Source organism: Squalius cephalus (genome assembly GCF_949319135.1).
Source record: "Squalius cephalus genome assembly, chromosome: 10".
Classification (NCBI taxonomy): Eukaryota; Metazoa; Chordata; class Actinopteri; order Cypriniformes; family Leuciscidae; genus Squalius; species Squalius cephalus.
This window is the reverse complement of record NC_137131.1, coordinates 16,202,060-16,225,683: the sequence shown is the minus strand read 5'-3', so window position 1 is coordinate 16,225,683 and position 23,624 is coordinate 16,202,060. Positions and strand designations below refer to the sequence as shown.

Genomic DNA, 23,624 nt, shown 5'->3' with positions numbered 1-23,624 from the left:
AATAAAAAAAAAAAAAAAAAATGTGTGTGCAAGCTTTAAACTTTATAATTGCTTTTCTGTGTGAACGTTGATATTTTCCATTATGAAAGCACTAGTAAAAAATTATGAATATTAAGAGTTTTGGTTATTGCGTGTTATCATCTGTAAAGGACCACAGAATGACCAGTAGAAACAATAGTGACATTTTTATTATTTGTACAATAAAGATACATTATTCAAAACACCTCTTAGATACTGAAAAAATTCTGTACTCCAAAGCCGAAAATGGCTCCAATATTTGCTGAACAGCATTGGACTTTCTTCTCCTTTTTATACAGGTTTGTTATTTTAATTTTTTGTAACTAAAATTTATTTTAAATATGTACATATATCATCTGCAAAATGCATTCTAGACACAGAATATATGTCATCAATTACATATTTGCTGTAATACAGAAAAAAATCAGAAGGAGTAAACTTGCATGTGCAAATAAATGATATGATAAATTGTCACTAATTCTTTTGAACTAAATTGAATAATTTATTCTAGATATAATTACTTTTTGCACAAAAATGAAACGGCATTCAAGTTCAGTAAGTCTTAATACTGCAGAAAGCTTTAAGTACATTCACAATCTATTGGAATAAATTATTTAAATGTCTCCATTCATAGTTATTTACATCAATACTGCAAATAGACTGAATAGTACCATATATTACCTTTTATATTCAATAGGTCTTTAAACACATACAAAAATGACCATTTGTATATTCATATACATATATGTTTATGACACAAATTCACAATTACTTTAGAAAGAATTGTACATATTTGTTTCTAGTCTTTCCCTCTTCCCTCACAATCTAACTCTCTGTCCATACATTGGTTCTGTGTTCTTTATAAAATTTAACAATTTGAGCATAGCTAATATCAATATATTAGAAACCATTATCTGAAAACGTTTAGTAAAAATAATCATTATCAAATGTTCTTTCACAATAGTATTTGAACAATTAATTGCATCATCCATCATAATCTTTCTCTGAAGCTAAATGCAGTGGGTGTTGAGTTTGGGGTCTTTCAGAAGTCTCGAACCTCTCCCTCTAAATGCTACATTTTTAGCAACATTTGAGACATGCCTTGGATTTCTTTTCTGGGAGGGATGTTATGGCACTGTTTGTCACACTGATGACTGATTTAAAAGGGGGAAAAAATGCCAAAAGAGATGCAAAACAATGGATATGTAAAAACAGTTTGTCCAAAACACATAGACCCCTAATAAGCATCCTAATAAAACAAGTTTAAGAGTGAAAGCATGCTCTAATCAGTAAAGCCTTACGTGTGTACACCGTTTCTAGTCCGTTTTATTATGACAGGAATTCCCTTTGTTGTCCCATTAAAAAAAATGATTAAAAAACTTAAAGCAGCTTAACAACATCAAAGCAACTGGAATTAAGCTTTTTTGCGTTCTTTTTCCATTTAAGCTGTAGTATGTGATATGAAAGTACATTGTTATATAGAAAACTGTTGCCGATAAACTGCCACATGTGCATGAATTTTCCTGGCAGCAAACAAATTCAAAAAACATGGAAATGTGCATTCGCATTACCTAGCGAATGAATAAGACCCACCCGGATGTGAGTTTGGAAAAATCCACGTATGCCAATAGAGGGCGCTGCAGGAAAACCTCAAAAACGGAGGAAATATTGCTTAGGGAATCTTTTCTGTCATTTGATTTGTGCAAATACAGAAATGTTAAAAGGGGACTTTTTTGTTTGTTTGTTTGTTTCCCCTAAATTGTCATTTCGTGAGAAGGATATCTCTTCTAGATTGTTACAAAAACTCGCCAGTGTGTTAGAAAATCATCAATGTGTCTTTCATTCACATTCTACGCTCTAATCACATTTGAGTTGTAAATGTATATATTTACACAAGGCATTTACAAAGTTGAGGCAGTGTTATGGTGGGTAAATGTCCTTAAAAGCAGATGTGCTTTCATGCTCCAAGATTAAACTGAAAAGCTGCTAGGAAAAATAGGTACAAAATAATACGCCATATAAATAAGCAGGAAAAAAGTGCACCCACTTACAGCCACAGGCTGAGATAAAGAAGAATATCAACAACATCAACGAAAAGATTTCAACAAATGAATGTTGGTGTAGAATGTGTAAGCCATATGTAACGTTATTAGATATGTCCTCTAGTGTACATTTGGCACTGGAATTTGCCATTGGTCCAGCAATTGGCAAAATTGTTCCTAGATAAAAAGACAATGTACAAGTTCCTGTGTTCCATCTGGTTGAGAAGTCTTTAAGCTATAAAAATATTTATATTGTGCTCTCCCTTAAGATTACCAAGTCCACAGTTTTCGGGAAATTCTTCAGAAGAGACACTGCAGTTTCATGCTCCATGTGTAAGAAACTATGTCCGTTGGCCTGCAATGCAAGAATGAAGCACATGGTAAACAAAATGAACTGGGAGAGGAAGGGAGGAAAGGAGGAAAGGAGGGAGGGGGGCAGGAACAGGCACGGCAGCACAGGAGGGCTGGGAACAGGCCTAGCTCAAAGAGGATAAAGAGATCTACACTGTGAGGGAGAGAAAAGATAGATGCATAAAGGAGATCATGCTGTAAAAGGAGAGAAGGTGGAAAGAAGCTGGTCTTTAGACTCTGCATCTGTGGAAAGAGAAGACGACTGACGGCAACACACAGAGACAGCCCAATAACTTCCCATAGAGTTATTTAGGCACACAGAGCCTGGATCGCCCCTTTGCCCCGTTACAGGTAAAGGCAGCAATGCCAGACATTTTGCTTTTATGCTAATCATACAGACAGATACTGTCAGAATAGCGTGTCTTTGTACTGTTACTGTAATCATCCTGTTACTGTCCAGAAATAAATATAAACTCTACATATAAATATATATACTACTATTCTAAACTTTGCAACTGATTTTTTTTAAATACTTTTTAAAATATTAATACCTTTTATTATTTAAACGATCAAATGTGACGATAAAGGCTTTTAAATTGTTATTTAAAAAAAATATTTAAAATAAATGCTTTTCTTTTCATTAAAGAACAAAAATGATTTCCACAAAAAAAAAATACAAATGTTTTCAACTGATAATGCACCAAATGGCTGCTTAAAATTCAGCTTTGCCACTAAAGGAATAAATGACATTTAAAAATATATTAAAATAGAAAGCAGTTATGTTAAATTGTAATATTAAACTTTTTTTTTTTTAATCAAACTTTTGAACAGATATATATAATTAGTATTTAAAGTGCCCCTATTACAATTTTTCGAATATTACCACTCATTTGTGAATGTAAAAGGTCTGTACATTTTTTTAAGATCAAAGTGCACAAAAGTCATTACGGTCGACCAATCGCAACAGACTGGGCCATCTGACCAATCAGTGCAGATTGAGAGAGACAATCTTCAAATGAACCATTTTCAGACTCTTTGAAAAATGCTGTGATGTGCAATGTATATTATGAGAAAATTAAAGTGCTGCATGTAAATCTTTTGTAGGACACCTCCAAAACAAAATGAAGAACCTTTAAACTAGCATAATAGTGGCACTTTAATTAGTTCTTTTATTGGGAGGTAAAGGGATACATTTCACTACATTTTCAAAAGACCAGATTCAATCTGCATCAAAGATCAACGTAAATGTCAGGTTGAGGTAGTTGGTTGTATTGATTAGTAATATTTTGTAATATCTGATACATAAAATTCATAATTCAATTTAAAATATAATATTTCATGCCATTAAATTGACTTATAAGAGATGTGGCAGCTTGAAATGTTATAACAGTCTGTCATGTCAAAGTTGGACAAACATAACAACAGAAGTCCATGCTCACTTGTTTGAGACACACACACACACACACACATACACACTGGACATTTAATGCCACATGCAAAGCCCTCCACTTGCAGTGTGGCGGAGGATGCATTGTCGCAGCTCGTGGGACAATGTGATGGAGAACAGTGTTACCTTCAGAATTTTGTCCCCTGGTCGTAGAACGTTGGTGGCAGGTCCATCAGGCTGTACCCTAGTAACAAAGATACCCTATAAGTCAAAAGTGATATGAGGTTAGGAACCACATGGTGACTATGGTTTAGAATCTTTGCCGTTTAATCTGGATTTAGATTTTCTTTGGTTTCTCTCTTTCTCGCTCTTTTTCCTCAACTCAAAAATAATTACATGTATCTATAAAATTACCTTTTACAATTAATAAGTAAATGCAAATTTTTAACTAAAAATTAAATGTAAAACATACGATTAATAAAAAATTCGAAGGTTTTTTTAAGAGTAAAGTCAGAGGATCCATTAGTGACGGTGTTTTTGTGCTGAAATCAAGGCAGAGATTATAAAGCATACATATTTAAATTACATGTGGGACCCATCAGTATGCACCATGTGCACACATATGAAGTCTTATTGACGTCACATATTGAGAGTCCACCAAACTACATCATTTCATCAGGGCTCACGGGATTCGGTTTGTTAGAAGATCCCCAAAGTGACAATATACAACACAAGCAATCTTTATGCTAAGTTGAAAACCTTATGGGACGACAAAAGAACGACACTTTTTCATGCAAATTGACACAATTTCAATCTAATCAAAGCTACTACCACGTGAAACAGATGTACAATATCTTTTTTTGTACGTACTCAACGAATATCGGCAACATTTGAGTCACAAAACACTTTTGTTTGAACTATCACCAAATGTTGCTAAGACATGAAAAGGTTAAAAGGTAATGCAGTCAGCTGGTGTGCAAGGTTGTGCATTGCAGTAGCGCATGTTTCCATGGAAACTCTACAGAGAGACACACTTTACTGACTGAAGAGAGATAGCTTTGATTTTGTTCTATATAAAGCATCCTTTTAATGCAATTTATGAGAACGAAATGCAGAAATTAGCATACTATATTCATTATGCTCTGTCCTTTAAAACAGAGAGTGAAATGGTCTTACCATGTCCGAGGGCTTGAAGGGGTTCCCCTGTCCACTGATTCCCCCTGAGATGCTGAAACCAAGGCCAGGGTTCTTCTCGATTCTCACACACAGCTGTCAACAACATAAATCAAAGGCTAAGTCTACATTAATCCACGTACATTTGAAAACATCTTTTTCTCTACATTTTGGCCTTTCGTCCACACTGAGACAGCGCTTTTGTCCTTTGAAAACTAAGCTTTTTGAAGATGCTCTTCCAAGTGAATACATTTGAAAATGCTGTTTTCGCATTGTAGTGTGGACTGTGAAAACTGAAGTGTTCGAAAACGATGATGCATGTTTAGTTATGTGACGCATATTGTACCCATATATATCTGCCTGCTATTCTTTTTAGAAAGAGGAAATGAACATAACGTCGTCATTCGGAAGGGCAGGAGTCATGATCACGTAATATGATTGACAGGTCTAGAGCGAATGAGCTCTCTGATTCAGACACGCACGGAAGAAAACAGCGCTCTGTATGCCGTTTCAAGCTCTTCAGATCGCATAATTCAGTGGAAAATGAATAGAAATGATAATCCGTATAAAGAACATGTAAGAATAAATCTGTTCTCAGAAACACAATGATAACAAAAACATCCAATCTCTTCTCGATTCCGGAATAGTTTTCTTTGGTGTTTACACAGGTTTTCAAAACAGCGCCACCCCTCTCACAATTTTGTGCAACAGCAGCGGCTCGGGTAAGCTGGAATCTAATTGGACGGCTCGTTTCATCGTGGGGCGACGGGGAAAAAATTCAAGTTTACCTGGATGCAGCCTGCAGATCGGGGCGGGGCTGCACTTACTCTGATTGGCTCATTCGTTTTCAAAAGGCATTCATGATAGAAAATGTGTTCGTAGTTGGTGTAGGTCAGAGTAGTGCATGGATTGATGAGCGAATGTCATCATAAAAGATTTTTTAGCTACTGCAAGTTTAATTTTCTAGATCAGTCAAATTCACAAATGAACCAGTTTAAAAGAATCGGAAAAGAAAAGATTCGGTCACGAAACTGGTCGCGGAGATCTCGATTTAATACTTCATGATGAGAGTCACAATATTTGACCGCGGGGCTGTGAGATTTTTGGATACAATTTGAGCTAAAAATGAGTCGAAATGTGATGTTTTCAAATCTAATTTTGGTCGCACCTGAAAAGGTAACATAATTAAAACATAGCTTATTCAAGGACATAAAATGCACGATTCACATTTTTACTTAATGCTTTTAAGCTGAATTTACAAAACTGTTTGCTGAAATAACCACAACATTAACCGCACTGAAATAAAAACGCACTGTTTATCTGTAAGTCAGATGCTCGTGAAAGTTGCGTTCATTAGCTTACTATAGCAACAGACTCCAGACGCGTTATTTCTGAATCATGGCATGAACAGATAAAAAGTTCTCAATTTCGTCACTTTAAAATAATGAGGAACGGATTGTTTTTCTGAAATAAAGTGTAGCACAAATCTGATATTATGCTTTGCAATGTAGTGAAGAAAATGAAAGCACATCATACACGCACATAAATAGTAGATAACACGGCAGACACATTGCAGTGTGATTTAGTTATTATACAACTGCATGACCAATAACACTTTCTGTAACTATAAGTATGTCTTGTCATGTTACTGATACTGCTAACGATACTGATACATCCTTTTTCAGTTCCTTTCTATGGTGATATGAAATAATCATAATTATAAATAAATAATTTAGCCTTATTTATAATTCATTCATCTACCTGAAGACCTGGCCCTCATGCTGTGGATAATCAACCAATTCATTGTTTTGAAATATTGTGGGGTCGTCTGTGCGTTAGCCTAAAAACCAGCTTAATTTACCAAAACAATAATATCAGGGACATTGCGAGTTACATGCTAATGTTTTTTTTTCCCCTTCTGTGCATTATAATGAAGGCTTTGTGAAACTGCACAGCTTTTCCAGTTTTTTAAATGACATACTCCTTCCTACACCAACTACGAACACATTTTCTATCAAGCAAGCCTATGAAAGACAATGGAGCCAATCAGAGTAGGTGAGGGTCCAGGTCCTTCTCAAAAAATCCACACACTGGTCAAAAACAAATCTCGTTTTGTTGCGCTGCGTTTGATTGCGCCCGGTGTGAATAGCTCTATAGGGATCTACTGACCGATTCAAGAGCGTCATCGCAACGTACATTTGCTTTACTTAATCATGCTCGGTGTGAAAGACCCTTTAGTCATAGGAAGAAGATGATTTGAATGAAGAAAACACTGTATTAATATTCCATGATCGCGAGATGAATTGCAATTGGGCGTTTCTCTCTTTGCATTTCTTTTACGGGTGTAACAATATATCGCATCACAATATATCGCAATACAAAAATGCAACAATATGTATCGTGGATAGTGACACTGTGTATAGTTCAACCAAAATGAGTTTTAGTGCATGTACTATATTATACTACTATATATAATGTTGAATAAAATGTATAATAATGCAATGGGGGAATATTTGTGGGTCCTGATAATGCCAAATGTCTTATTGGGTCGCATTGGGTTCCCAGCACTAAGTCCAAGCCTATTCATTTACATCCACAATGTAAAACCAAACTTTGCATTTTAATCATTAGTACATTTTTTGTTAACCTTTTACCATATGTCTTGGAGTATCGCAATAATATCGTATCGTGAGTTCAGTATCGTGATATGTATCGAATCGTGACTTGAGAGTATCGTTACACCCCTAATTTCTTTGAATTGTATTCTGCGCGATCAACGGTACCTGCTCTGGAAAGCCATCCATGCTCTTCTGGCCTTTAGTCTGGATGAAGCAGCGGGCACTCTGAGGCCGGGGGCTGGTGGTGGTGATGGGCATGGGCAGAGGTGGCTGGTACTGCTGGATGGACACCTTGTTGATGGCCCCCTCATACTGCTGGTCACGGGCCGTCCGGTGGGATGGGGTGGCTGAGGTTATCATCATAGCTTGTTGTTGATGGGGATTGTGAACACCAGACTGTGGGCAAACATCAAGCAAATGTTTAATGAATTCATGCAGTCGGCAAGTGCTTTTATATCATTACAGGAACAAAGACGTAGTAGCTACCTTATGACATTTTGATTTCATTATTTGAATTAATATCATTCATTACGTTCATTACTTTTCTTCACAACACTAAATGTGTCAGAAGAAGCAAAATGTTCCACAATATTGAGCGACAACGTAAAGACATTCACCAGTAGACTGAGGTTGCTAAGGAGACCGAGCAGGAATACGCGTTGTGAAATGAATCACGACAGCAGGTAGTAATTAACCCTGGCATTTGAAAAAAATGAGCATGGCAATCACGATACAACAGAGATGTCTATCTCTCAGAGAACAGGTTAAGCCAGAGGAAACTTAAAGAGTAGAACATGACAGGGTTTAATACTCAGAGACATGTGGGTGTTTCTCTAAAAACGTATTGTGGAAATAATAAAACTTTAATGAGATCCAGACAAATGCAATGAATCATTTCAGCTCAGTATGGCTTATGAAACAAACGGGACCATTTTAGAAGTGAGAAAGTTTTACTGTGATTGCTGATGATTTATCGCTGATGATCGTTTTGCAGCACTTTTTGCATTGTGTGTGTGTGTGTGTTGATCAAACTTAGAGTAAAAACAGTAATATTGTGAAATACAACTATTTTCTTAATATCAATTTTGAAAACGGTTGCGCTCCTTAATATTTTTGTGGATCCCGTGATTCATTTATTTTTCAGGATTCTTTGATGAATAGAAACGTTTTTAAAAAACAGCATTTATCTTAAATAGAAATCTTTTGTAACATTATAAATGTCTTACCTGTCACTTTTGATCAATTGAATGCATTAACTTAATTTTGCATGATATTGTGTATTTTACTAGAACAATTTAAAGTTAAATATGCCAAACTTACTCTTCAGTGGTAATTTTGGAGGGAATCACTGAATCAGTTATGAAACGATGAATTGAAGTAAACATTACTGATTTACAGAAATTAATCAAACTTACCAACTTGTTTAATTGAAGTTTGCTAATAATATCTGTTCTACTGAGACAATGGGGATTGAGCCCTAGTCCTTACACAGTTAATATAAAACACTGTTTGTAATAATTGCCTTATTGCCTGCCTCTCAGAATCTTTAACCAATCAGTACGACAAACTATGGAGCCACTATGGAGTCCAAAAGGACATGGTAAAGACAAAGAAAATGAGATTGGAGGAAAAAATATTTGGCAATGCTTTTGCATTCTCTTGCAAATGTTTTGTGTTCCCCTGATGAATCAATACCTTTTTGATGATATTCATGTTCTCTGGTGGCACGTCTCTTCGTCCCAGTGAATACGGCGCCCACTGACTACTTGGGGAAACCACCTCTTGTCCATTATCTAAAATATTGCTCTGTTGTGAAGGTGTCTGAAAGGATATAGTGCTGTCAGCAAGCGGAATTCAAAACAGTGCTCTAAATTTACACTGGCAAAATAAAACTCTGCCCGTTTTAAAGAACCGAAATGTGAGAAGGACACTCCCACAAAACCGGATTTATCAGCTCACTATTCGACTGTTCCATTCACATGCTTTCTTCAATTAAAAGACAAACTTTTTTTTTTTTTTGGTCTGTTGTTTATTTTGTCCAATTCATCAAAGAAACTATGCTTGTACATAACAGTGAAAAACTAAATCTGTGCTGAAAGCATTTTAACTGGCAAAATTCCCTATATTGCAAGTTGGTTCTAGGCCTGTTGCACAAAGCTGGTTTCAGTTGGTACCCTGGAAAGTTTGAGTTTAGTTTGAGCAATGTTTTTTTTTTACAGGCTCAATAAGCTTAATTGTTTTTTGGTTTATTGGTGCTCATTGCAATGGTAATTGGCAAATTATTTATTATATATATGAATCTTGTATAACTTGATCTGAAATGGGTTGGATTTGTTTGGTTTTGACAACTTTAACCCTACTCTAAGTTTGTTCAACAGGCCTCTGAGTGCTAGGTTGTGGCAGATGCAGCAGGCTACTGCAATCTGGTGTACTTTACCAGGACTTTACAGCATTACTAAACTACTGCAATCCAGAAGACTTGGGCTTTTTTAATATGCTGAAAGCACGCTGAACTACACTGTATATCTTTATATACATCTATAATACATCTATAATTGCATCGTTTACAAAATACTCCTGGTACAGAGCTATTTCGGCACCTGGCTGACTTGATTTGAGCAGTCCGTAAACCTCTATTTACTTAGAGTATAGCAATCACCCGTTGGTGAATAAGTAAATGGAGGTTGGTGAACTGTGCACACAGATATGCTACACTCAGTGCTGGTGTTAAGGGTTAGTGAATTCACTCGACAGTTTAACTTTGATTTACTGAATTTGATTGTATTTTATAAAGATCAAGAAGGCCTTTCATAAATGTATCTCTGCTGTCAGTCACAGATTGCTTCGTTCTGTGAGTTAAGGACAGAGGAACACTGTAGTGCATAGACCAAACACAAAGACTGAGCACATGCAACAGAAAACACCTATATATGTTTAACATCACAGTGAGAGACAGTGTCTAGCCTGGAACTCAGAACAGGTGAAGTGTTAGATTAGTGTTAAACTGTGAAATGTGTTAGATGGTCTAACTTATAGAAAGACTATTATACCATACAGCAAAATGTGCCAAATGATAATATTACCACTGTTTGAGAAGTTAAAGCAGAAGCCGCTCAAAAGAGATAGATCTAAAAAGAAGGTCTTCAATAGGAGATGTTGCGTTAATATAAGTTGCACTTCTTCATGCTGAAACTGGGCCTGAAGTTGCTTCATACTCACATTTGGTAGAGGTAGCCACTGAGTTGTTTGGTTTTCATGCTTTGTGTTATTGTAAAAGTTTATTGTCATGCTTCTGCTGGCATGCGGTGCAGCATAGCCTCCAGAGTACAGCATGCCGAAGTTTACTGTGTTGTGCTTAAGGACAGCGCTCTGATTGGAGGGAAACAACCACATGACATGAGTGAATGGGTATGCCACACAGAAAGGTCAAAAGGCTGTGGCTGGGGTACACTGGACTGCACATTGCTGTAACAGAGTGAGTAAGCTTGACAAACAGAACAACAACAGTACGTCATTACCGCCGACGTGACACATTAGTGATACACAGTGGTTACGTTTACAGAATATTAATAGCAGCAGTGAGGGACTAAATTACACGAACAATGAAGTATGCTGTAGTAATGTATTCCACTTACACAGAAACAAATGCTCACCACCAAAAGCTGCATGTACATAAGTGGGTGAATCTCAGGAAAGAAATGCCAGGGTCATATTTCACCACAATTAAAAAGAAAGAAAGATATTCTGCATAAAGAATTTGAAGCCATTTAAGGACCATTAAATCATCTTTTTTGCACAGTTACAATTATTTTAAGGTCAATCTTTTTTTCCCCAAAATTCCCATTATTGGAAAAGTGAGAAAAAAATCAGAGAAGTCATTTTTGAATAAAAAATAAATAAAATTTTAAAAAAAGGGAATGGTTTGCTTGAATTTAGTGAAAATAATGTCAAAATGCACAAAAATCATAATGAAAAAAACACTAAGAAAAAGCTTCATTTTTTTAATGCAGAATATAATTTCATTACTTTTGATTTTGGAGTGAAATATGTCCCAGACACTTAATGCTTTATGATTCACCCAACTGTTCGCGTGTCTATACACTAAAAAGTGGCCTTCATTTAAGATTTGTCTTTAATATGTAAAACAAACATATTATGTAAAACAAATATGTAGGTATTTAATAATATAGTAAAATATACTGCACTGAGAAAATTCATTATTAAGATCTCAGTTATTAACAAACAAAGTATAAAATGACTTAAAGACTAAGACAGAATTAAGGTCCTTGCACACAGAGTGCGAAGTTCTCATCTGAAATTTTCGCTCTTTAAAAAATAAATACGACCTCACGTTTACACACTACCTCCGAAACCTTCGTCCATCATAAACATTTTTTTTCGTTTTTTGCATCCATAGCAAGCATTTTGAGGTATTTTGACAATTCAAAGCCACCGTGACAAATACAAAAAAACGCATACATAAATTTCTGACTCAGTGTGCAAGGAGGAATTAATTTATTTCTTGCAAATACTGAGTGTTTAGATAAATTCCAAGCTAACAAACACTTCTGTAGAAGAACAAAAAGCAAAGCTTGCTTACTCACCCGGTCTAGCCTCTTCGCTTCTATGTGTCTAAGCAGCTGCTGTCTCCAATCTACTGGCATTTTGGAGTTCGGGTCCTCTTGTTTTTGAGGGACAGATCTCAGCTTCATGTCACCCTCAGGGCTCTTCTCAGTGCATGTACTAAGATTGTAATCTGAAGGCATTTTCTCTAGCAGTGCAGCCATGGTGGGTCGGGCAGACACTGGCCTTGCCTGAGATGCCCCGTATGTCTCTGTGCTGTAGCTCCGTGCAGACAGGGGGCGACGTTGTGTCAGACTCTTAGTGGGGTAACCCATAATGGGCTTTTTGGGTTCTTGATAAGATGAGTAATCTTCATCATACCTACCATTCCTCTTGTGGAACTGGGTGTCAGAGATGGTAGACAAGCTGTTCTGTTGTTCCAGCATGCTCTTTATCTGCTGAGGCCTGTTGTAGTGCTCTGCCAGCTGCAGCTCATGGTTCTCAGCTACTCTGCGGAATAGCGCCATCTCTGTCGAACTTACCAGAGAGTCAGCTCGCCTCAGGAAGCCCGGCCTGGAGCGCTGGGGCTGGACAGAGAGCTGTGGATTGATGGCATCGTCGGTGACTGCAGTCTGAGCAAATGAAAACATCTGTTCCATCGGTGGATAGCCTCGGTAGCCTCTCGGGCTCACAAGTTCCTTTGGTAACGTCTTCCCAGGTTGGTTTATGTATTCAGGGGTGTTGGGGAATGGTGGAGGAACTCTCCTGTCCGCTTTCACAAGATCCATGGCTCTTTGCGGGTTGAAGCTTTGGTCAAAATGGTAAACTTTCTTTGGGATGGCTGGCTTCTGCTGCTGAGAGCTTTTATTTAAACCGTAGCCATCCATATCATCGTCCAGCATTGGAGCTGATTGGCTCCTGGACATGCTCTGTTCTAGTGGTACAGGGAGGTCTGCTCTATCAACACTTCCCTGATTTTCTATGCTAGAACTGTAGTGGTCCAAGGGGATGCTGTAAACCTTGTACGACCCAGTATCCATTTCATCTATGCTCTGAGATTTCTTAAATTTCGCTTTTACCTCCTTCATCATTGGCGAAAGTCTCTCAGAACTCTTGCTAACAACCATAGTGTTTCCTTTGTGTGGGTCTTTTCCACCCTGGACATGGGAATAAAGGTTGGGATGACCTCGTCCCGGCCCTGAGTCCGTAGAGTCCAGAAACCCCCAGGCTCTAGTTGAGGGAAAAGTGCTGGGTAGTTCTCCCATCTCCTGTTCAAAGTCCTTACGGTCAGGATTGGGGCTGTTGGCTGGAGTAATTTCCAACTTGGAAGGGAAAGCTGTCCTGTCCTCGAAGGGACTGGGAGTCCTCGTCCAGTTCTGCCAGGGGTTAGAGGAAGGAGGCACTTCAGTTTCAGGGTTGGTGCGGACTGTGTGGAAAGTGTGTTGCGTCTGATCGAGCTCTAAGGGAACTCCCACAATGCGCTCTTGTCTCATGAGAGGCCGTCGCCCATGTGCCATCGAGGCACTCCGGGGCTTTGAGCCTAGCATGGGGTTTCCAGCACTGCTGCTTGGAGTGTCAAGAGGTGTCTCTTCTGAGACAAAACCTGTGTTATCATAGTGGGGGGCATCGTTCCAGCTGTCGAAGGTGTCGCTGAGTGGTCGCCTCTCACCTCGCTGCTGCAGGGTGCTGGAAGGAGGTGTTTCCCTCTGGCTCAGAAGGGGCTTGGTTTCAATGGGCTTTGGGAAAGACTGGGCCAGCCTGTTGACATATTCAGACAAAAATATATATTTGAGGTTTCATCAGTGCACTGTACGGAAAAAATCTGTACACAAAAACATGGACATAAACTGGATATGACAAGCATATACAATATCATAAAATTCAAACTCAGTAATGTAATGTGGTGCATCTAGAACTATGCAGAAAAAACAACAGGTAATGTAGACTCTCACGACTGTGTGTCGAGGTCAATAAGCCTCTTAAAATATCAAAAACATTTACCTTTTTTGTGACAAGGCAAAGGTAATTCAGGTAGTAAAAATTATATTTATATTAGTTATATTTATAATTATATATCCCTGAAAAAACATAATTATATTCATGCATTAATACTTTATATTTGAATAATAATAAATACAAAAAAATATATATATTTTTTTTAAAGACTCATGTACTTAAAGGAAAAACATATAAAAAACAACAAATAATAAGAGCACATTACTAAGAACTTTACATTTTTAAAAGGTTTTTACTTACTGTAGACATACTGTGGCATAATATCCCTTGAGCAAGTTCAGGTTAAGTACTTTGCTCAAGGGCACAATGGTCAAAACATAGGGTTGCAATCTTAGTTACTGTCTATTTCCTTGCTCATTCCAACTTAGGACTGAATCTGCAACATGTGTACAGCCCAAATTCCTAAGGCAACCAACCACTACCCCTCATTGCTCTATGTACTATGCTTTATTTTAGCTGATGCTCACACAATCTTTTAACTTGATGTCTTCATTCATGTAATGTTGGGGATGAAATATTGAAAATTAACTTGAACTGGGCCTTCAACTCTCTTAATATACCATATGTAGTGTTCAAATTGAAAAGTGCTGGGAAACATCACTGTGGCTGACTGAACTGCCATCCTCATCAAATAGATTTTCAATGTTTACAAAATTTTGCCCACGTAATACTTCTGTAAGGTTATCAAAACAGAAATCTCTCAAAGAGCTCTTCTGAAGAACAGGCAGTGAAAGAGTGATAATTAGGTTTTTCAGCAGCACTATTATAATAAAACTTTTACTGTTAGCAACAGAGATGGATTTTCAGCTACACTTTATTGAAGATGACAGCAAGAGTCATGCTGCTGTGTGTGACTTTGAGTGAGCGAAATTGTGATGTGAGCAATAGAGGCATTTTAAAAGAAACAAATGCCAAGATAGAGCCCTCTTAGAATTGTCTTGTTAATTAAAATGGAAGGAAAAAGACAAATAACAACATCATCAGTGGTGTACGGGACATCCCCACAAAGGCACAGATTTGCGATCTGAACAACATATGAAAGAGTAGTAAAAATATGAAATGCAATTCTGTGTTTTATAAATATTGGCAGTTAGTAAAAAATAATATGCACAACCCTCTACAATGCGACTAAATCACTCGCATATGCAACCAAATTTGCCACTAGGCGGCTAAAAATGTCTTTAATTAGCTAATGGTTAGTAAATTGTACGATTTCAGTCGCCTGTCATAGAGTAGAGGCAAAAAATAAGTTTAGCACCGATATATTTTAATTGCCTGCTGAGCTTTACACAGTGTCGCTTGGCTGAGAGCGCCCTCTGTCGCTTTCTCTCACTCACGCACACTCAACAAAGAGAGAGGCGTACATATGAACAACTGACGCAGAATTGACGCGCTAAATGAAGAGCTCGACAATAAGGACTCCCGATGGCCAAGAGTTGACATAACTGTCACTGTCCTTACATTTTATTCAATTTCTGTACCTAATCTGTATCTTACTACTGTTAAATAAACCTAAAAAACCTGAAATGTACTGTTTATTTCATTTGTATCTTTGTTCTACTGTGTTTATTTGTGCTATTGCTTGTACAGTAGTTTTATTATTTGGTCTTATTTTATTACCGACTGTTCACTTGCCTTGAAATGTTTTTTTTTTTTTTTTTTGTGCATTTATTTGCATTGTTCTTGCATTCCATGTAAAAAGTCTGGCGAGTAAAATAAAAAAAATGTTCTAGCCAATGGCGATTCGAGCTTCAGTGTGTCCATAGAGGGTGGATGCAATTGATTGGTTATAATAGGTTCAAATAATTTTGGTTTATTGGCAGAGATGTTTATTACAAAGACACAACGTCAGTTTTGGGTCACCCAAAAGTCAGTGAGCTGGAAATCTAAACTGTTTGATCAACTGTTATGTCATATGAAAGCACAGATGGTCAATTAGTTCATATAAATGAATAGTGGCAGTGATTCAATTCTTGCCAACCTGTTGGTCCAGTGAGTCTGTGGTGGCCCCTCTTTCCCAGATGTTTGCAGATTACTGACATTTCCAGGTGGGTTGGAGGAGCCAGATGATCCCTGGGAGGGCGAGTAGTCTGAATAAGTGGCAGATGATCCGCTGTTGTTCAAACAATGCATTTTGTCTAGCTCAGAATCATCGGTGGACTCTTAAAAAAAAAAAGATAAAATAGGCATAAAGGTATACCAGGTAAAATAGTTTAAGAAATGCATCAACAACAACTATTTTTGTCTAGAATAAACCCCAATTATTGTGTTTCTGACAACAACTATTATTCCACAGTGTTCCCCAGTGCAATTACAATATGCATCGTTATCATTCTCAGAAGGATTTTAGCTTTATTAATAAACATCAAAAGAGAATGAGGGGATTTCTTGAAAAATGAAACCAACATAAGATAAGCTCAAGTTATGATATTTTGGTCCACAATAAGATCAATAACATACATTTGGAAAATAGGGTGAATTTTCATTTCATGCCAACTCGAACCTCTACAGGCTTTTTCGTCTCACTAACCTTTTTTTTCCTTGCCCAGTAACACAACCTTTGGTTTGTACATAGGTGGCTCTACCAAAGTTGGCCTCATGTCAGAAATTCGGATATCATTGGGGGAACCTCCCATCGAGTCCTGGAAACACAGGTGTCAAATTCACAGTGAATCAAACACTAGACAAAAGGAATACAAAACAGGCACTAGGGGAGTGGGGAGGTTTTCCTGCAATCAAATTACAATCTATCATTTAAATACCAAAATCAAGCAACACAAATTGTTTATAGGCCCACTAAAACATACTAGGTGATATTTGTAATCCAATTTTAGATCACAATGTCGATATAAATCAAAATAAATGTAATTTTCAAATGCCAACATATATTGAAACGGTTGGTATATTAACTGCAAACATTTTGGCTGTATAAAAATCTGTTTGCCTAATTGCATATTACATAAAACTCTATTAGGCAGGACCTGCTTTTAAAAAAAACTAAGCCGTTAAAACACACAAGACAGCATTACGTTAAGAGATTTCAGTTTAAAAACGTTACAAAAGGATCAGAAAGCTAAAACGTGAAATACAGCTAGTATTTCGTTTCTCTAAAACTTTTACAATATATTGAAATGAGTCATTCATTAGAACATGCTTAAACAATTCCCTTATTATATTACAATGACAGTTTCCTGATTATAAAACACAAACAGTGTCCCCAAATGACCTCGAAGTTAAAGAAAACTGAAGCTGAGAACTATAGCAGAAGTAACAGAGTGTGATCTCACACCTCAACATCAAGTTGAGATTCATCATTAGTAGACTAATATGTAGACTGTTAGGATTCACAGGCCTTGTCCTGGCTTGTCTGGTCAAATCCCCCAGGAGCAAATCAGATGCTTCCAGGTCTCTCACAGCTGTCTCACACTCACACCTCTCAGACCTGACTGTACATCAGCAGGCTGGCTCACACAACCGGCAGCAGAGCAAGAGAGAAGTCACATATCAGAACATTCTCTCAGAACAACGTCTCTGTGTTATTTCTTTTACTCCGTTATAGCCACCTCTCCCCTTACCTGCCATCACCTTTTCTATTTTGTCTTTTTAGTTCTTCATTGCTCAGGCACAACGGGTCAAAAGAAATGTGACTGTGTAAATTGATGCGGCAGACCAATGCTTTCATATTTATATTAAATGAACTGGGAACCAAATTCAGCATGTGGGCAATTTGATTCGAATTATACCAAAGATCCCAATATTTGGAATAAAAGAGCTCTTATACACTACCATTCAAAAGTTTGTGTTCAGTAAGTAATATAAGTAATACATTTATACTGTTATTTAGCAAGGATACATTAAATTGGTCAAAATTGACAATAAAAGACATTTCTAATATTACAAAATATTTCTATTTCAAATAAATGCTGTTGTTTTGAACTTTATATTCATCAAATAATCTTGAAAAAAGGTATCACAGTGTCCACTAAAATATTAAGCGGCATCACTGTTTTCAGCATTGTTAATAATAAGAAATTAAGCAGCAAATCAGCATATTAGAATGATTTCTGAAGGATCATGTGACACTGAAGACTGGAGTAATGATGCTGAAAATTCAGCTTTTCCATCACAGGAATAAATTACATTTTAAAATAAATTATAATAATATTTCACAATACATATAAAAAAAATCAAACTTTTGACAGGTACTGTATGTATTACTTAATAATAGCTCTTTTTATTATTTTTAAAAAATTTTTTTTTTTTTAAAGATTTTGGAATTGGCAAAAAGAAATTGGCCAATCTCTCCTTTAGCCTCGCTACAATTCGAACACTGACATTATGCTGGAAACTGATGGACTGGGAGTGTTTTTTCCTTCATTATAGAAAACAAACCCATGCATGTATTTAACAAATCTTTCACCCACAATGGGGGTGTCTGAGAAAACGAATTGAATTTGCTTTGAAGGCAGTTGAAATGAGCCATCCCATATGCTTAGCTGATTTTCTGCTGTCTGGTCTCTCAGCCACTTACTATGAGGCAGAAACAGGAAGAGGAAGTAACGGCCAGGCTCGTATTCTCTGGCTGTGGCGGCTTGGGGACGACGCGATGTAAAGAAATCTAAGCAAAACAAACATACATACATATATACAAACACACAAACAAACAAAAATGGATTCTCATGGTCTAGAAAGAAACATGAGGTTTATGGCACTGGTACTCCCAAGGTCCCGATAACCCTGATAATACTAATAATAATGTTTATAGCTCCACAGTTTGGCCGGAGGGGTCTCTGAGACCCTGGGGGAAAGCAGTGCGAGGCCAAGCTGCGATGGACACAATACACCATGCACTTGTATGCTATTCTAAACAAAGAGCTACTGCAAGCATAGAGAAGCCTGGCATCAATGAATGGATTATGAATGTAGCTGTGTTTGTAGAATTCCTTGATTTATTCTGGTTTACTCAAATCATCTTACCATTCCTGAATTCAATTAATATTTTCGTATAGGGACCTTTAATGGGTCCTCTGAGTGTTCTTGACATTTCACTCTGACCTTTATTTCTGTTTACTGAAAGATTTTCAGCTGTACAACTGAGCAGTGCTACGGGAAATAAACCTGAAGACTGAGCGAGGGTAAAAACACTGTAGGTCTAGATTTCTAGTAAATAATTGTAGGATATACTAAAGGTGAGTTACCAAAAAAAATGAAGCATCCTACAAGGTGATTGTGACATTCATTACTAATTGCACCAGCTTTGCTCTAATATTCATTGGCAAAGTTAATGACTTCTTTGTTATCCTGTGTCCTAAACAACACTGATGCTCTGGCGGTTGGGGAGGGGGGTTGCTGGCTGTGAGAGATGAAACATTTGCTCTGATCTTTGTGTATTTTATCTCCGCAGGTTCAGCTAACCTTTAACAAACACTCTCAGTACTACACAACACTCTCTATACATACAACCAAACTGGCTCAGACACCGAGGATGCAAATACTAGGCCTTCAAAAACAAAGAAACTACAGCCTAAATTTCATTACACACTCTCGTCCTTCTCTTTTAAAGTTATTGACTTCATAAATTACAATAATGAACCATTATAAAGGTTAAAGAGAGTGTAAAATAAGCTGCTACCCCGAGATATTACTGTGCGTAAATGCTTTAAGAGGATAAAGCTAAGGCATTCAGCATTTAAAAGAGACTAAATTAAAAGAGAAAACTTGTCATACTTCCGAGCTCTCAGTCAGATCCTCTTTGCGTTTTGGGATGTCAATGGCTGAGTTGAGGAGGACACCTTGATCAGACATTGGTGGTTTAGAATAGTCTTTGACCTCTCGCTCCATCACCTGCAAAGAACATACGCTAATCTCATTGAATGGTGTCTCATGATTCAATGACAAAATAAACTGTGACTCCCAAGTGATGGATATTCAAGCAATGCGTCACATTTTTCATTTTACCATGGGTAATCACCGTTATATATTACCTCTGATTGTTTATAAACTGCAGTAACACCAATATAATATAATACAATGTAATATTTACAATTATTTTACATAAGTATTATATAATCATTATAATAATATGTATTATTATAAATTATTGCAAACAACATTTAAAAAATAAAATAAAGATGAATTATACAATCTTAAGGAATCTTAAAGGAAGTCTGGCATCCCTAAAAAACATGAATTTATTTATTATTTGCAGCTGTCAACTGTCAAATTATTATTTTTTTGTCCCCTAGAGCCTATTTTGAAATCTTTTGGTTTACCTGTAACTTGGAGCATTAATATAGTAGTAACCATTATTTGTTTATTAGCATTCCAATCGAAATTCAGAGTCTGATCTATTCTTTTTATAAAACAAAAAAAGCACTTTGTGAGCCAAATTGCAGAGACATTGATGTATGAACCCAGGTAGGCACTGTGGTAAAATAAGATAAAGAAGCATTACCTCCTTAGGAGCAATGGGCCACTTGGGCTCATACTTGTCTTGGCTGTGGAGCTCCATATTGGTCCCAGAAGAGCATTTTTCAGTGTTGAGGGGGTGAGTGGTCTTACCCACCAGGTTCTGCACTGACTTCACCATGTTCTTTAGGTCTTCTGGGTAAGGGGTGGGATAGCGCTTCAGATTAATCTCAACCTGCAGATAGAGGGAAGAGGATTTAGCCCATATGGCAGCGCTATGACCTTTTCTGATGCTTAAAGGTGGTTTTTCATTAATCACAGCTAACCATATACAGCAATCGTCCCGGTTAGATCTGATATTAACATCTGTGATCAGATCAGATCACGTCAGATGGATGTTAATGCCAGGTGTAAACGGGGCCAAAGAAGCTGACTATTTCACATTTTAAATTCCTAAGGGGACCTTCACTTTTCCTGAGTTGTCCTCTTCTTCCTTCTTGTCCTCAAACTCAAATGCCACCGTCATCCTCTGTTGTCTCTGCTCCTCCCAGAGAGTGGGATTAAAGCTGTCACTGTCAGACTGGTAATCTGCAGCATGGAAAACACACATCCATCCAAAAAATGTAATCCGGTAAAATGAAAAGAAAAGAGAAATGGCTGATTTACAGTATTCTCACCCTCATCATGCCGGGGCTGCTGAGGAAACATGTAGTTGGTAAGGACTCTCTGTTTGGTCTCAGGGTGAGCCTCTGTTTGAAGGGGGATAAGGGCCTTGGACTGAATAACAAAAAGAACTGTTGTAAACAAATACAACTGTCAAACCAAATTTATTAATAGCAGTATGTATTATGACTACTTTTTAATGGGGATGCACGATATATCGGCCACCATATCAGTATCGGACGATATATGTTCATTTTTAATGTTATCTTTATCGTCCCAATAAGAAAATTTGGCTGATATATTAAAGCCAATACATAATGGATAATTTCCTTTAGCTGAGACACTTCAGATGGGAACTGTTCGCCATTATGGTTTTGAATTTCTTGAAATATGATTGGAATCACTTCAAAAAAAGTAAAATGCAGTCAAGTGCAACATGTGCTGTTAAATAGGCTACATGAAATTATAATGAGAACATTATAATTGTGTGCTTGGGACATGGCTTTTAATGGTTATACTTTTATTCTTGTAATCAGGCTCTCACAAATTTGGATTTAGATTTATTGGCTAATATATCGGTTATCGGCTTTCAAATAAATAAGAATTATCGGTCAAAATCGGTGCATCCCTACTTTTTAACCACATTTAACAAACAATTAAGCAGATACATCGATGTATGAAAATCACTGAATTACTTTAAGTGGCATTTTGGTTAAGTAAGTAAAAAAAAAATAGTTAATCAATTTAATTTAGTTTTATATTTTGTTTTATAATGCAATGAAATTCATACATTAAGTTGTATATGGCCCAAACACTAACTGGGGGCCAATTGTATTAAATGGTTTGTAAAATGTGGTTGAAAGTGGTCCAAATACTGTATAGACAAGACTTTATACACAATTTAAAAAGGAGGTCCAGATAATAACCTGATTGTCAGATAACCAGAGTGCAGCAAGATCTTTCAATTTAGTGAACGTGAAGGGAAGATTCTTTAACCTAAAACAGAACATAAAGAATTAGTTCATGAGGATTCAAAAAGTTAAAACATGGATGTCAAAAGCCAAATGAGACTGTTGGGGTGAGTTATTTGGTGTAGTTAAAATGTTATGAAGACCTGTGGTAATGCTCTCCATTTAAGGGGCCCATTAACCCAGGTACTCTAATGTCTATGTCGCATTTAGTCTTGGTGAAGTTTAATTACTCTGTTTCCAGGTAATCGCAGTCCGAGCATCTAAACTGTCCACATAGCTCATAAAGAGCTTTTTTAATTGGCCTATGGGCAGGCCAGGCACTTTTATGATGTCATGCCCCATTACTGTGCCATTATGGAAAATAATAACTATCCTCACTGCTTTACATAAACTGATCAAGACTGTTCTATAAGAGGTTTGAAGTACTTTCTATGCTTTGAACAGATTTTCATGCGTCTCATCTTTTATTTAGCAAACAATGTTGAAGATCATGTGTTGGTGTGATAAATGTGTGCACAGGGTGTAAAATGAGAACAAAAAAATAACGACAGGAACATCAGGTGTTACCTATTGTCACTTAGATTGAGAACACGTAGCTTTGTCATCTGTCCAATTTCATCAGGCAGAAACTCCAGTTTATTGGAGCGCAAGGACATGACCGTGACATTCTTGCAGTTTCCAATCTGCAGCACAGGACAGGATATGATAGCTCTGGTAAGGTGCAATTTTGTCAGCTTTTTTTTGTTAGATATCAGCATTCTCTCTTTCTCTCAGGTAAAATGACTCTTGTAAACTGTCAATACAGTGTGTGATGTAAGTGAAGGTCAGCAGGGCATTACCAAGCATTTGGTTTTACAGATTTTAGCTGTGCTGTATTAAGCCACTTTAGTGGCTCTCAAAATGTATGTGAACCACCAGGTGTACACTGAACGCTAAAAACATATATCCTATTTGAATATTGTATCATTTTTAAAAGTGTTATATTTCATTTGATTTGTCTACACAGCCTTAATATTGATTTGTGTGTTGTGTCTACACAGTAAACATTATTTCTTTGGGATCGTGGGAAGCAAATACACTACCTTTCAAAGGTTTGGGGTCAGTAAGATTTGTTTAAAAGAAAGTAATGCTTTTATTCAGCAAGGACACATTATGTAATAAATGCATTTCTTCAATCAAAGAATTTTAAAAAAGAAGAAAATATATCACGATTTCACAAAAATTACAAATATATCACAAAAATTATGTTCAACACTGATAATAATATAACATGTTTCTTAAGCACCAAATCAGCATTAGAATAATTTCTGAAGGATCATGTGACACTGAAGACTGAAGCAATGATGCTGAAAATTCAGCTTTGCCATCACAGGAATAAAATACATTTGAAATATTATTTAAATAACAAGAGTTA

At 36.8% G+C, this 23,624-nt stretch overlaps 1 protein-coding gene across 10 annotated transcripts in view; it reads right to left on the bottom strand.

The window, feature by feature from the left end:
- Positions 1-170: 170 nt before the first annotated feature.
- Positions 171-23,624, bottom strand: part of lrrc7 (leucine rich repeat containing 7) — a 123,971-nt gene continuing 100,517 nt past the window's right edge. For 5 of the 10 annotated variants that reach the window (XM_079883696.1, XM_079883697.1, XM_079883692.1 and 2 more), the window contains 16 exons: positions 22,778-22,893; positions 22,166-22,235; positions 21,254-21,353; positions 21,040-21,164; positions 20,623-20,811; positions 19,896-20,012; positions 18,700-18,786; positions 16,699-16,810; positions 16,150-16,330; positions 12,194-13,910; positions 10,809-10,958; positions 9,285-9,410; positions 7,755-7,985; positions 4,975-5,067; positions 3,985-4,059; positions 171-2,415 (listed from right to left, as the gene is read on the bottom strand). In XM_079883696.1, coding sequence (XP_079739822.1) covers positions 2,308-2,415; positions 3,985-4,059; positions 4,975-5,067; positions 7,755-7,985; positions 9,285-9,410; positions 10,809-10,958; positions 12,194-13,910; positions 16,150-16,330; positions 16,699-16,810; positions 18,700-18,786; positions 19,896-20,012; positions 20,623-20,811; positions 21,040-21,164; positions 21,254-21,353; positions 22,166-22,235; positions 22,778-22,893 — 3,597 coding nt within the window. In that variant the 3' untranslated portion in view covers positions 171-2,307. The remainder of the gene's footprint in view (positions 2,416-3,984; positions 4,060-4,974; positions 5,068-7,754; positions 7,986-9,284; positions 9,411-10,808; positions 10,959-12,193; positions 13,911-16,149; positions 16,331-16,698; positions 16,811-18,699; positions 18,787-19,895; positions 20,013-20,622; positions 20,812-21,039; positions 21,165-21,253; positions 21,354-22,165; positions 22,236-22,777; positions 22,894-23,624) is intronic. The other 5 variants (XM_079883700.1, XM_079883693.1, XM_079883701.1 and 2 more) reach the window with 4 other exon arrangements.